General features: G+C 49.1%; 5 protein-coding genes across 5 annotated transcripts; 1 reads left to right on the plus strand and 4 right to left on the minus strand.

The window, feature by feature from the left end:
* Positions 1-1,268: 1,268 nt before the first annotated feature.
* L3040_003054 (uncharacterized protein) lies at positions 1,269-2,767 on the minus strand (the record flags this gene model as incomplete). The annotated part of the gene is made up of 2 exons (XM_007296524.1): positions 1,269-1,913; positions 1,961-2,767. 2 exons carry the CDS (start codon positions 2,765-2,767, stop codon positions 1,269-1,271), a joined length of 1,452 nt encoding a protein of 483 aa, XP_007296586.1.
* Positions 2,768-3,558: 791 nt separating this feature from the next.
* Positions 3,559-5,103, plus strand: L3040_003055 (uncharacterized protein; the record flags this gene model as incomplete). The annotated part of the gene is made up of 1 exon (XM_007296525.1): positions 3,559-5,103. One exon carries the CDS (start codon positions 3,559-3,561, stop codon positions 5,101-5,103), a length of 1,545 nt encoding a protein of 514 aa, XP_007296587.1.
* Positions 5,104-7,884: 2,781 nt separating this feature from the next.
* Positions 7,885-8,889, minus strand: L3040_003056 (uncharacterized protein; the record flags this gene model as incomplete). The annotated part of the gene is made up of 2 exons (XM_007296527.1): positions 7,885-8,764; positions 8,819-8,889. The coding sequence occupies 2 exons, from the start codon at positions 8,887-8,889 to the stop codon at positions 7,885-7,887; spliced, it is 951 nt and encodes a 316-aa protein (XP_007296589.1).
* Positions 8,890-9,727: 838 nt separating this feature from the next.
* L3040_003057 (uncharacterized protein) lies at positions 9,728-10,516 on the minus strand (the record flags this gene model as incomplete). The annotated part of the gene is made up of 2 exons (XM_007296528.2): positions 9,728-10,358; positions 10,458-10,516. The coding sequence occupies 2 exons, from the start codon at positions 10,514-10,516 to the stop codon at positions 9,728-9,730; spliced, it is 690 nt and encodes a 229-aa protein (XP_007296590.2).
* A 559-nt stretch (positions 10,517-11,075) lies between these two features.
* On the minus strand, positions 11,076-11,907 carry L3040_003058 (uncharacterized protein; the record flags this gene model as incomplete). The annotated part of the gene is made up of 2 exons (XM_066154316.1): positions 11,076-11,718; positions 11,774-11,907. 2 exons carry the CDS (start codon positions 11,905-11,907, stop codon positions 11,076-11,078), a joined length of 777 nt encoding a protein of 258 aa, XP_066012290.1.
* Positions 11,908-13,882: the final 1,975 nt, after the last annotated feature.

Raw genomic sequence — 13,882 nt, forward strand, 5'->3', positions numbered from 1 at the left:
GGAGAGGATCGAGCTGACACGTCATCGGGGCCGGCCTTCTCTTCTCTTCTCTTCCCTTCCCTTCCCCGACACAGCACCGCTTTTTGTTGCACGTCGTTCGGGTAGAGCATATACCCGATGCCTAATCTCCGTACAGTCTTTCTGTTTCTGTTTCTTTTTCTAATCTTTTTCTAATCTTTTTTTTCCCTTTTTCTTCCCTTTTCTTCCCTTTTCTTCCCTTTTCTTCCCTTTTCTCCTTCCCCCCCCTTTTTTCCTTTCCTTTTCCAAATCTCTCCCAGCCTTCCCCATCTTCTCAAACCTCTTCGATCACGGCCCGTTTCTGCCCAGACCCAGACCCAGACCCAAACCCAAACCCCCCCCAATGTCACCTACCGTACCCATCTCTCACATCCTCCATCCCATCCCACCCCCTCACCACCGTCCCTGAAAAGCAGCTCCTACCACATACGTACACACACATACATACATACACATACACATACACACATACATACCCAACCCAACTTACACTCTCCACACATCTCCAAAGAAGAAGATTCCCAAAAAAAAAAAAAAAAAAAAAAAAAAAAAAAATTATAATTCAAGCAGGAGAAGAACAAGCAGGAGGAGAACAAGCAGGAGAAGAGCAGAAGAGAGGGATAAGGTATAACCGAGCCTTCACATCATTTCATATCATTTCATTTCGGGCCGTACCTTCCTTTCGCTCATACCAGGTGCGGGGGGGGCTTATATATGTATGTATGTATGTATGTATGCCTGTGTGTATGTATGTATGTTTACCTGTGTGTGTATGTATGTTTACCTGTGTGTGTCTGTATGCCTGTGTGTATACCTACCTACCTACCTACCTACCTGTGTGTGTTTGTTTGTTTGTTTATTTATAGTAGCTGAGTAAGCGCGTGGCTGGGTTGGTGGGTGAGTGGGTTCCGCGGGAAGGTGGTGGTGGTGTTTGGTGAAGGTGGGCGGGTAGGTAGGTAGCTAGGTAGGTAGGTAGGAGGTTGGAGGTTGGAGGGACAGGTAGAGAGGTAGAGAGGTAGGAGGTTGGAGGTTGGAGGGACAGGTAGAGAGGCAGAGAGGCAGAGAGGCAGAGAGGCAGAAAGACAGAGATACTACCTTCTTACAACATGCGAAAAGGAAGATACCTTAGGTAGAGGTAAAGGGTACGAAAGTACGAAAAGAATTCTCGGCCGGCTGTGACATGGAATTCATCGCGTCGTAGATTTGCTCGCAAGGAAGGTCCTCTGGTCATTCAGAAGCTCGCGCTATGATCATCGGCCTCTGATGCCCTTCCTGCCTACGTATTCCAACACCTTCCTCTTCCCAGCGTTCTTCGCTCTCTGCCACTTCACGTACAGCGTGACCACATCCTTCAACACGACGAAGATACACCCGCCCACGACCGTCCGAGCCCATTTCTCCCTGAGAAGCCCTCCGCATCGATTGTAGCCCACCCACCTCACCGGCAATATAGCCTTCAGCACCTCACCCATAGCGGAAGAGACGGCAGGGAAGAACAGCGCACCCATCACAGTCGTCATGACCTTCGCCGCGGAGACTTCTTGATGATGTACCCACCGATGACGTACCTCGCGCCTTCTCTCCGGGGCCGCATTTCGCGCCGCAGCCGGATCAATCATGTCTTCTTCCTCCACCCATTGGACGTCGAGAATGGCGCGACCTTCGTCTTCATCCGCTACAGCTTGCTCTTCGATTTCCTCGGCTGTCTCGCCCTCGCGGGGTTTGCGGCGGACGGCACGGTCCCAGTCTCTCTCGAGAGCGGAGAAGGCGTAGTGGTAAAGGGAGTTGTAGGCTTTTTTGATGAAAGGGATGGCGGCGAACGTTAGGCCGGGGGTAGGCGGCCAGGAGACGGAGATCTTCCAGTTAGGGTTGCGGTTGAGGTTGTTGAGGAAGTACTAGATCAGTTAGGACACGCGTTTAAAGTGGCTTCGGGGTCACAAACTATGGGCAGGAGTAACGCTGAGGCTTGATCTGCGAGCCCTGTTCGAAGAAATACGAGAGCTGGCCCGATGAGGGGTAGAGAGAGCCAGAGCTTCACCTTCATTGAGGCCTCGACTTGAGGGGTTGGGAAGAAGGGGTCCATGGTGTTGAAAAGATTAACAACGCTCCTCCACGTCCCTGGACTGGCTCTCCCGCCTGTTGGAGCTCCAAGGAGCCGCCACGCATCTTCCGCGCCGAAGACCAGAAACGTGGTATTTACTCCATAGATCATCAAGCCAGAGTATGCGCACCCCATAACCCCGCTGATTGCCGAAGGTAGAACCAATCCTCGCGCCAATTTTTCCACTAAAGAGAATGCCTCCACGATTGGGTTTCTGGGCCGTTCGACTTTGATCGGGTCTTTGCACTGGGGACAGTGGAGTCTCGGGGCCGCCAGGATTTGTGGCTTGGGAGCTTCTTGGTCGGCGACCCATTCTAGCAGACAGTGCTCGTGGGCAGTCAAGGAGCAAGAGCATGGGTTTCTCCAAGGTCCATCTTCCGGTGTGTCTTCTGTCTCTTCCGATTGGCAGATCCAGCATATGCGGGCGTCCTCTTTACGTTGGGGTTTCGCAGGTTCGGGCACAGAGGAGGTGATGGGGGAGGTGGTTGTGGAGATAGAGGCCTCCGCCGTTCCTCCGGGAGTGTTCAGAGGTGTCCATTGCGATTCGGAGGTGTCTGGTTCGTGAGATGAGATCTCCTGGGCGGGGGAGGAGGGTCGTTGTTCGGGAGAGGAGCGCCTTCGCGCGGCTTGGGAGGGTAGGGAAGCCATCGCTGCTGGCTGTTGGCTGTTGGCTATTGGCTGTTGGCTGTTGCCAATCGCCAAAGTTTGGTTCGATTAATGCTACTGTTGCATCTTGATACCAGCAGGATTCCGCTATTGGTGTCGGTCGATTGTTTGTCGTTGAGTTGAGGTTGTCGGAAGGGGAGGCATGAAAGGCTGAGGCGCGTCTCGCCTCAACCGGGCCAGGATGATAATCCGGTTCCGATCCCTGCTTGTGCAGCCTCGTGAAGCTTTCAACGTCAATCATCATTATCATGCGGAGTCTATGTCTTCAAGACAGCAATTGACAACCTGTTACAGCTTCATTATCACTTGCCTCCACAGTCCGTGTACATCACTTTGCACCAGCTATGTTTACTCCCATTTACGGTGGGACAGACGCTCCTATCAATCACATTAATCATATCAATCATATCAAACATGTTATCATAACTATCTCTCTCTTCCGTCTGCTGTCCCCGTCCAATTCTATTCAAATACAAAAGCCACCCCCAATCCCCTCTCCTATGCTTCGACTAGGTAAGTAGCTAATTTTCGACTTCCAGCTAACATGGAAGTAGGAAGGTGAGTTGAGATGGGCGAGGCGTGCCTGCCGCTAATGTAGTCTTCCAACTACTGAACGGGAACGGGGACGGGGAGATCAACGGCAACATCAACGTTAATCTCTATCCCCTCACAAATTCTCTCCTTTCTACTGCTTTTCCTCTCTCTTTATTACCTTCCGGCCTCTCCTACTCCCCTATCCCGAAATTTCAACCGCGAATTCATGTAACCCAGCCATGGGTCCACGCAGACCTCTCCTCGTCGTCCTCTTCCTGGCAGCCATCGGCACATTTATCCTCGTCTCGCGCAGAGGACGGGATGGAGGACATATCACGAAAGTAGATAGCTGGATCCGCCCGGGGGCTTTAGAAGCCGCCAAAGGAATCCAGGGACCGGCTTGCTCGCAGGATCTGGAGTGGATGGAACCGTTTCAGTTCTCTCACCCGATCAAATTTCTCTCCCGCGACATCATCGCTGTCCCAGCAGCGCACGGAGAACGGCCGTCTCTCTCCATCGTGGGAGAACCTCTGTTCAGCGACCATGCGATAGTGGACTTGGCGAAATCTACCAAATTAGTTGTCTCGAAATGTCTGCCGCCGCTACATCTCGAAGTGCCCCAAGTCAAGTTACCGCCAGTGGATGCTTCAAATATGATTTTCGGACTACAAACGACCATTGGCCGACTCAAGGATACAGTCAAGCATCTCGCGCGCTGGCTACCTCACACAGGTGCCAGGCTCTTTGCTATCGTCATTGAGAACGAGGAGACACCTGCTGGCGAAGAAGATATGGCTAAGCTCGAGGCCGATTTCCACGACCTTGGCATGGATGTTACAGTTATCCACCCAGTCCGTCCAATTGACCTTTTCGCCCAGCGATACTTCTCACTTGTGAATGTCATGTACAGTGCTCGTAACGAAAAGACCGAATGGATTATTACCATCGACGATGATACCTTCTTCCCCAGCATGCACGACCTGCAGGCCCTCCTCAAACACCACGACCCCCGCAAACCGCAATACATTGGCTCCCTGAGCGAAGATTGGTGGGCAGTAAACCACTACGGCCTCATGGGCTTCGGCGGCGCAGGGATCATGATTTCCCTTCCCCTAGCAAAAATTATCGATGACCACCGCGATGAGTGCAAAGAACACCCTCGCACCACAGCTGGAGACATCACAATTATGGACTGTGTGTACCGCTTCTCCTCGACGAAACTCACCCACGTCCCTGGACTCCACCAAGTCGACATGCATGGCGACTTGTCGGGTTTCTACGAATCAGGCCGCGAAATGATCTCTCTGCATCACTGGAAAGAAGGATCCGCGACAGGATTCAAGCTCGAGATGGAGAAAATGCATCTCGTAGCCGATATTTGCGACTCATGTTTCCTGCAGCGCTGGCAATTCCCCAACGAGCTCATCCTCTCTAACGGCTTCTCCATCGCATACTACCCCAAATACCAGATATCCGGCCAAAAATCCGGACTTCTTGGAATCGGTATGGGAAGCGGAGAGGCGCAGAAGATCAACCTGGAAGAGATGGAGCATACGTGGGGTGACGATATCAATGTTTTGCATTCGCTGGCGCCGACACGCGAGAAGATGGCGGAGGATGCGAAAATGAGTTATAAGTTGTTGGATAGCTTTAAGGTGGCCGACGGTGTGGTGAGACAGGTATACTTTAGAGAAGGGGGTGTTGATAATCAGGATACGGTCATGGTTTTGAATTGGAAGGCGGCGGGGGCAGTATTGGGGAGATCGGAAACGAAAAGCGTGTGATAATCAGCGGGGGGTGTAACGGGAGGAGTAAAGGCGTTCAGGATGAGAGGATGCATGGTTGATTTACTTGGGCGCTGCTCGAGCTCGAAAAGAACAGACGTCGTGTGGAGCAACCGCATGTTGATACATGTGTGTAATATCATTTAATTTCTCCCTTGGTCTTACTCGATCACCGTGGATTTCCCGAGAATCTCGTCTAAGGGATTCATTTCTGCTCTGGCCGTTGGTGCTTTTGGAGACTGGTAAGGAGCGCTGGTCGATACAGATGCGGGCTCGAGAGTGTGGTTGTAAGGCCGAGACGATTTTTTTTGAGCGGCTTCTTTGCAGATCCGCACCCAGGCTTACTTCTCTCTTTTCAGATATCGGGACACTACGCTCATCGCCCGTCGCGCGAGTGCCTTTATTGGTCTCTTCCCCCCTCGATGCCAACCCTTTCTGGAGCTCTGTGATCTTCCGCTTCCCCTTGGGCGCTGGGGCTTGCTGCTCATGCTCTCCTGCATACTGTAAGCTACCATCGATGTTGAAGATATTCGGAGAACATACATTTTCTGCTCCGTTTGAGTCTTCTTCGTCTTGGGAGACGAACAGGGACGGCAACGCCTCTCGTTCTTCTGCTGTATCTTGTTCTGCTGCCTTTGCTGCCTTTGCCGCTTCTGCATAATGTCCTGGTGTCTTTTTCTTTTTCTTTTTCTTCTTCTTTTTTTTCTCTCGAAAACCTTGTGACTTCCATTCTTGAATCTTTCCCAGATTTCATCGCTCTGCGTCTTCTTTCTGTTTGCTTTTCCACCCTTTAACAGCCACCACACTTATATGATCGTCGAAAGTGGCATCACTCAAGAGCCATGCCTTCTCACCTGTCCCCGAAGGATCGGTCCGCTGCGTAAAACTTTCGCTTTCGGGGCAGTATCTCCTCTTCATCTTCTCGTCCGCCACGATCCGCTCGATCGGTTGTGCGAAGCTGCCTACCTGCCTGAGTCCTCGCCCCTTGCATGCTTTCTTGGGAAGCATTCGTGCTATTGCTGCTTTAGCGCTGATGGTGGCTGGCTGTTACGGCATTCTTGGCTATTGTCTCTATCGCCCGTTCAAGTGGTCGCGAGATTGATGTATGCGGGATTGGAAGTGACGGCGGCGGAAGGGGAGAAAAACCGATGATGGTAGTCGGTGCGTTGACCCGTGATGTAAACAAGCCCCCACGCGACGACCTTGGACTGATTTAGTTCCCGCACTTGAGATTTACGCGTTCGAGACCTCCGGGGAAGGAACGGCACGTGCGATTTATCACATCGGTCTTCTTCTACGGGCGTGAACGCTTTTCGCCCATGTCCGCCTAGTCCCCCAGGCAGATTCTTAGAAAGTGATTGGAACGCTGTTCGGCGCGCGCTTCATTCAACCGGAACATCCACGGCTGTTTTCTTGAGCACCACATCAATCAGCTTAAGATGGCAGGTACGCGTACATCAGTCAGTTGCCCTTGTTGCTCAATTGGTGTTACGTAAAAGTCTTGTTGGGGCTGGGCCCCGGAGCGTCTTGGGCGTTACCCCAGGAGTGTGGGCGGGTAACCAGACTTCACCACTCCGAATGTGGCAAGGAGTGTTCAAACGAGACATCTTCCAGATGATCTCATATATGACTAGCAATCGTTTTCTGGGGGGCGTCTTATCCTTATCGTTATGCTTTTTTGTTTTTGGTCGGCTGATATAGCGCGTTGCGCGGGGTTGGGAGTTAAGCGAGGCTTTTTTTTATAGCATCCCGCAAAAGCGGCAGGTGCGGAAAGTATGTAGGAAAAGGCTGCGCCATGGGCCCGCATTGAAAATACATATCTGGCTACAGATTTTTTTTTTACGTTCGATAGCTATTACGAATAGCTTTTGATTATGCTATCTGGCAGAATCCGACAGCTTTTTGTCCGGACACCGAACTATATACATCAGTTACGACGTCTGCACTAAGCTGAGAAAGTGGCCTTGGGAGGTATCATTTATTCCAGTCTTGAAAGAAATGCAAACGTGGTTTGAGAGGAATAGAACGGGCAGCCATCGACTCTTGTATATTTTGATCTTCGCTATCTATATGGCAACTTTCTACCGATGTAAGTCCATGCTACCACAGCTCAACTCTCTCGCTCAGAACCACAGTTTAAATAAAGCCACTGAGCTAACCTGTTTTTTCTCGAAGCTAGAGCGTGGGTGCTCATGAGGAGGTTGTTTACCATGGACGGGAAAAAATCTTCTTGGTATAGAGAGATCGAAAATCGGCACAGAGGTGCGAGATATTCTATCAACCCGCATTTCTCTTACCATTTAATATCCCGAATTTACTTTTCGATTGCTTTGCGTCAAAGATGCGAGCTGCGGAGTGGAAAGTGGCGAGTCTGCTGGACCTGTACGGGAGGGATGTGAGGTCACAACTCACGAGCCGATTATCGCATGACATATGCACAATGTCTCGTTGAAGAATCGCGATTTCTAAAGAGCAAAAATTTGCAGGGCAGAAAGTCTTTGATTTCCAGGAAGGCTTACTACAAGGTAGTGGGATGAGACAGTGCCAAGGACCTGATCCCGTAACACTTTTCTCGCGCGCATCTCATCCTCGAAGATCGAATACAAAATATCCATATCCATCCATCAGAGTCCCCAGCAAGTTCCATGCCGCATGGTCCCAGAGCCCTGTTAGAAGGACGGTATAAACCATCACTCTATGTCTGCCTGCTCCCCAGAACATGAAGAGTGCTGAACAAACAGAGCTCCCAAATACACGGGATGGCGTCTTGTCCGACCAGACTCACTCCATCCAGACCGTGATCTCCTCGCCATCATCTCCTTCCATGTATCCCAAAAACTTCGTGGAAACCTTGCTGTTCTTGACTCGCGCAATCTCGAAATCCTCCCCGAATTGCCGCTCACTTCCATGATCACTGGTTTGGATGGTATCCGCCGCCGTTTCCTTCTCGCCATCCTCGTCATACCCAAGCTCCTGAATCTCCTCATACTCATCGAATCGCTCAAAACCATGCTCGTCCTCTTCGTCGTTGAACATGTCCAAAGCAACCCCGTCTACCTTGAGATAGAATTTAGTCGGGTCCGTGAGGTGGTACAAGTTACTGTTATGCACCAGATCATTGTGACGAATGTATGCCATGCTCATATCAAAGAGCAAATCTCTTGGGGCCGTCTCTTGGATGGCTGCGAGGACTTCAGGGGTGAAGCTTTGAGCCGCGTAGTAAATGGCGAGGGCGCGCATCGGGGTCCCGGCAGCTTTGCCATCAAGGTAGACTCGCATAGCAAACTCGGAAATGGTAGCGACATTGGTCTTGTCCAGCATTGGAACCAGGCTGTCCATGACCGCATTCTGCAGCGCGGGCATCACGAACACATTGGCGAGGTTGTAGAGCTTTGCGAGCGGCAGCAAGTGCGTGGCCAACAGCTTCTTCGACTTCTTGTTGCGATCAAGGACGGCGAGAGAGACTTCCTGAGCGTAGAACCAGTGTGCCATCATACCGAAGACCTGCACTTCGACATCACATAGCCTAAGCTGGAGGGAGTCTTGAAGCAATACCATAGCGACAACGGGGGCGTGAATTTCGATCTGGCGTTTGTGGATCGAGAACACCTCTTCTTGGCCAGCCTTGCCAATAGTGAAGGTGACCAGTGGGGATGGCTTACTAGAGAACATCAGCAAGTTGAGTGTAAAAAGAACGGAAAGGAAAGAAACTTACGTGAAGTCCATTACTGGTTTTCTGAGGCCCTTCGCGGCGCGTTCAAAGGGGATCAGGTTTGGTGAAGACATTATTGGAGGGAGTACTTTTGTAGATCGAAGACGGAAAGTAAGGCGATGAAGCTTCGATTTCTTTCCGAGCGCGCGATGTATCAAGCCAGGAAAACACTGATATGCAATACAAAATTATGGGATCTGCAGATAGAGATTTCTGTTGTTGTAGTGTCGAATCTGTTATGCGAAAGTTGTGATTTAGCGTTCTGGGGTTGTCGATAGTGTAAAGGAAGAGGTGCTGATGGGGAATCGAAAGAAGCACTTGGATTGAAGTACTAGCAGCGACGGATAATTATCGGGCCATAAAAATCGCATACAATTTGTCAGGGCGAAGGTGAATAGTCGTGTTCAACTCACAATTACAATGATTTGCCGCGAACTCAATGCCAAGGTGATATTGAGTATTCTGCTTCTTTAGACAGCGTGCATCAAAGGCAGGGGCATATATCAAAGCAAATCAAGGTGCCGAAAGGAAAAGCTTACAGGGTGAATGGAGAATGATTTCTAGATGTATATGAAGTCTGGTTATTCCTAACGTTGGAAGTCCTCACCTAGTGTATAATGATCTGGAACTTGGGCAATGTTTGCTGAGATGCTATATAGTCGTATTGAAAGCAGCTCTTACTAAATCTAATCCCTGGGGGCGTAAAAGCAGAAAGCTCAAGGTAGCTTTCTGCTGCCCTTGATCTGCCTTCCTGCCAAATCCGAATTTGGCCCTCATGTTGATTGTAGCCTTCGAAATCATACCTGATCGGCCAAGGGACACCCCCCCTGTTTCATCATCTAGAGCTGATGACCATCAAAGAGATATCGCACGCTGACGAGATTCTTCCGAGCAGAAAGAACACAGTCATTCCTATTCGCGGTCGTCCAGCACTTCCACATGATACTGCTCATCCTTTCTCAATTCCCAGCTTTGCAAGTCCATCGGCAGCCTATTGAAGTGACTGTTCAAGCTCTTAGTGAGATGAACGAGTAGCAAGGCCGGAAGGTGCTCCATCCAAGTATCCAACGCGCCAGTCGGGAGGTATGCAAAGTGATCGACCAACGCCTTCTGCAAGAGCGGGAACCGATCGAGCCTATCGGTATTCGCGTCGAAAGCGTAGTCCACGAGCGCCTTGATATCGTCCAGATTCTCGCCGGGCCACACCCCCGCTCTCAAGAGCGAGCGTATCTTATCCATCGCTCTGTTCTGCAGGACGGGCATGTGGACCTCGGCGCACAGCATCCACAACTTGGCCAGGCTGAGAGCTTCCGCGCTTTCGATGTCAGAGGTGTATATCCAGCGGACGACGAGCCCGAAGATTTCGGGATCCGTGTCTTCTAATCGCAAAGTCGTCACACTGTTGTCCTTGCTGCCGTCTATAACGCTGTTGAAGATATAGCTGAAGTAGACTGAGCAGCTACAGATGAGCTCCCGGTGTACCATATATTCTTCCTCCTCATCTCCGTCTGATACTATGATTGTGACAAGCTCTTCGGGTTCCCTGCAGCTGATCGAGTCAATGATGGACAGGGGCGTATGGGAGTAGCTCGGATCAGATTGACAGATTGAAACCGGTGACAGAATAAAATTTGTTACTCACGCTTGTAGGAGCTGCTGCTGCTCTCTTTTAACAAATTCTGGCACGATGATGGAAGCCATATCGGGGCTGGTGGAGAGATTGTCCTTGATGTGACTTAAGGCTAAAGGCGGCTGTACAGCGAGTTTGTGTTTGCGGTTTGACTTGTGTCGTGCATTGCACTGGTTGTGACAAGGCTCTGACAGATAAAGGGTACGGTATTAAGTAGACTTCCTTTATAAGTTGGAACTTGCTGGTTTATTAAGCTCAATGTTAACTGTGCGCTTTACCAAAGCGATATTTACACAGCTCTCAGAGAAATATGGCGTCGGCATCTTCTCTACGCCTTGTCTGCCGCATGCCTACATCCTCGCTACTATTTCATAAGGCCAATATTCTACGATTGGAAGATGAAATGGGATGTCACAGCCTATCGGAACTATGGAGCGCCGCAATAGGCTATGTGATAGTGGAAATTCAGACTTTAGGAGGAATAGAGGGTAGCATGTCCACGAAATACAAAACAAGCAAATTAGTCCGATACCCCAGTTCACTATTGGAAATTGCTAGTCATCTCCAGAGTCCAGACGTCTGACCAACCAAGCCCAATCTCCACTCAATTATCTGTCCGTATCCTCCATCTCACTTCTCCTGCTTCGGAGCAGCAGCCTCCTCTCCCACGCGAACGTAGTATTCCTTGGCCCTTCCCAATACGCCAAATTTCCTCGTGGGCTTGGCTCCAAAGATATGATCCTTCTTCAAGCTCATTATGATGTCGGCCATCATACCATCGGGCAAGTACCCTTTAGTGATCCAGATTTGTAGTCCTGCAGCCGGGGTCATCCATGCCATCATATCTGTAGCAAGGCTCTTCAGTGGTGTCCTCTCGACCGACGCCTCGTATGCAAAGTGCATAAACTTCCTCAGCCCCTCCTCCTCTGCCCACTCGACCATTGTTCTGAGTTCATTCATGATCTTGTTCTGTAGCGCAGGCATAAAGAATCGACCTGCTATCACCCAAAGTTGGGCGAGGGGAATGATGTTCCCATCGTAATCTTTCGGGTCAACGTCGATCTGCTGAGTATACAAGTAGTCCACTAAGAGGCCAAAAGTTTCGGAGTTGACGTCATCGAGGCGCATGGTCTGAGTCTCGCCTTCAGCGAAATTGCCATTGAACGCAGCATTGAAGAATGGCGAATAGTAGCAGATGATGCCCTTGTGAATGATATATGTTTCCTTTGTGTCTTCGGGGCCGACGATGACTGTCACGACCTTCTGTGGACGCCTTCAGGAAATTAAGAAGGCTCCTGAACCCAAAAGAAATGATTTGATGGGCTTACCTCAAGCTCGGCGCCTTCTCTAACTCGGAAACTGATGAGCTCCCTGGGCCTCCGTCTTGCAACAACCGCGGGGAGATGTTTTGGGACATCGGGTTCTGGGCACTTCGTTGAAGTTGGAGGTCGTCCAAGGACATGGTTGCTGACGAAGGGCTAGCAGTTTTCATTCTTGCTTGCTTTGGGCTCATTTTCTTTTCGGTTTTGGGATGTGTAGCAGCAGTCGACAGATAGGTGGTTGACCGCGAAGTCAAGTACTTGCGCCAAGCCTCGCTTAGCTGCATAGTCCCGATTGAGAGGGCTTTGTATGTATTCCGAGGAACGCTAGTGCTATTAATGTTGCCTTGGGGTAGAATTCGAGAAATGTTAGACTGAGGCTCAGTAGATTCCCCGTGATCAAAGCTCTCTTCTAGGTCAATGCTCGTTTACTGTAAATATGATGCTCAGGTTTATAATCAGGTCTCAATATCTGATTAGTAAACGCTGTATATCGATTAATATGGAATCTTATGGAAGCTAGACATAGTAGTGGTTTCTTTGCTGCAGAAATTTAACTATCATTCTAGCCAAGGCTCTCTCTATAAAGAGAAAGGGCCCACTGACGCTGGACTGAAACACTTCTCACCATGTTACTCTCAAGGGTACCAAGCTCTGAATATTATATAGCTTTCAAGATGACCTTGACGAACCTCTCGCGCGGAGACAACAACTCTGGACATGACGTATCGAAAAGCTAAAAGTCATGTTTTATAGGTCGAAGTTATGCTTGGCTCCTGCTTTGAGACGGAGCTCCTTCTTGCATTCCAGTTCGAATGTTGACTTTATCCCGGGACCCGAATTCTGGCTTGAGCTCGAGTCGAGAATCTAAGCTTCGAAGGAACGGATTTGAGCAGAGTCCCAACCTCTGGGGTGGGTAAATACGAAGAAAAAGGCTGTGCCCATATATCCAAGTCGTTGTTATTTATTGTTTCAGATGGAATAACTAACCACTTGCAGCTTATCAGGGATATGTGAGATACATGAAAAGAGTAATCTCGCAATCTGAATAACGATAAAGCGAGAAGAGAAAAGAAAAGAAGATTTAAGACGAAAAGAGCTCATCGGGACGGCTCCCTTTGTATTTTCGGGATTTTCGGATCTCTACACCTAGATGCGCTAAAGCCTGACCGAGCAAATTCTTAACTTGCTCAACGCTCGAACCTGGTCGAACCAAATGCTCGATACCTACCCATTCCCCTTCCATCGGAGACTTATCAAAGGAAAAGCTCCGCCATACTCCCCCCTTTCCTAGAATCGAGAAAAAGAGAAGAAGAGAATGTCGGGGGTTGGACTTTGATTGGGGATAATTTCTTTCCTTCTTGTATCAACTATACTATCCCGCTTGTAAAGGAAGAGAAGGAGCACTTGAACGTCATCGATGCTCGTTCCGAGAATACTTTTTCGAACTGCATTTTAAGGTGTTATAAGATGATGTTAAGTCGATTTAGGAAAAGATTATTGCTGTCGAAGGGTTTAGCGCTTGGAATTGTTATTGTTGTTGTTATATTTATTTACGTCGGGCGGGTAGCAGGCGAAGCCTGCCGCCTTAAGACCTCTTATAAGGTACGGCGACGTGCTAAGCTAAGGAGTTACATACAAGAAAGCCTTAGAAAGCAATTCAAAGTGTTATAGCGAAAGCTATTATCGCATGCGCTTTTCTTTTATAAATAAGATAGATCACATAGAAAGAAACTTTTTATTAAAGGAAAACTATAAAAAAAAGAGTCGAGCATATACAAACTGCTATAATTAGCTAAAAGCGAGCTGTTTACGTCGTGTAGCGATAAGAATCAAAGCCGGACCGAAGTTAGCCGAGTATAAAAGAAAAGGTAAATACGAAAGACTAAACTTTAAAAGAAAACTTAATATAATATACTAGTGCTAAAGAGAATTCTTTCGAAAGCGCACTACGCTATTTTAAAGTTTTAATCTCGTAACGCGGTTGATTTGACGAGCTTTTACAGCTTAAGTAAAGCGGAGCGTACTCCGTTCTTTTTATTAAAGTAGTATTAGTTAGCTAGAGTAGCACTTTTATCGAGTGTAATGTTTAAAATAGAATTCCGTAGTAGTTAAGAA

The sequence above is a fragment of the Drepanopeziza brunnea genome (assembly GCF_022702325.1).
Source record: "Drepanopeziza brunnea f. sp. 'multigermtubi' strain 214-2 chromosome Unknown ctg4, whole genome shotgun sequence".
Taxonomy (NCBI): Eukaryota; Fungi; Ascomycota; class Leotiomycetes; order Helotiales; family Drepanopezizaceae; genus Drepanopeziza; species Drepanopeziza brunnea.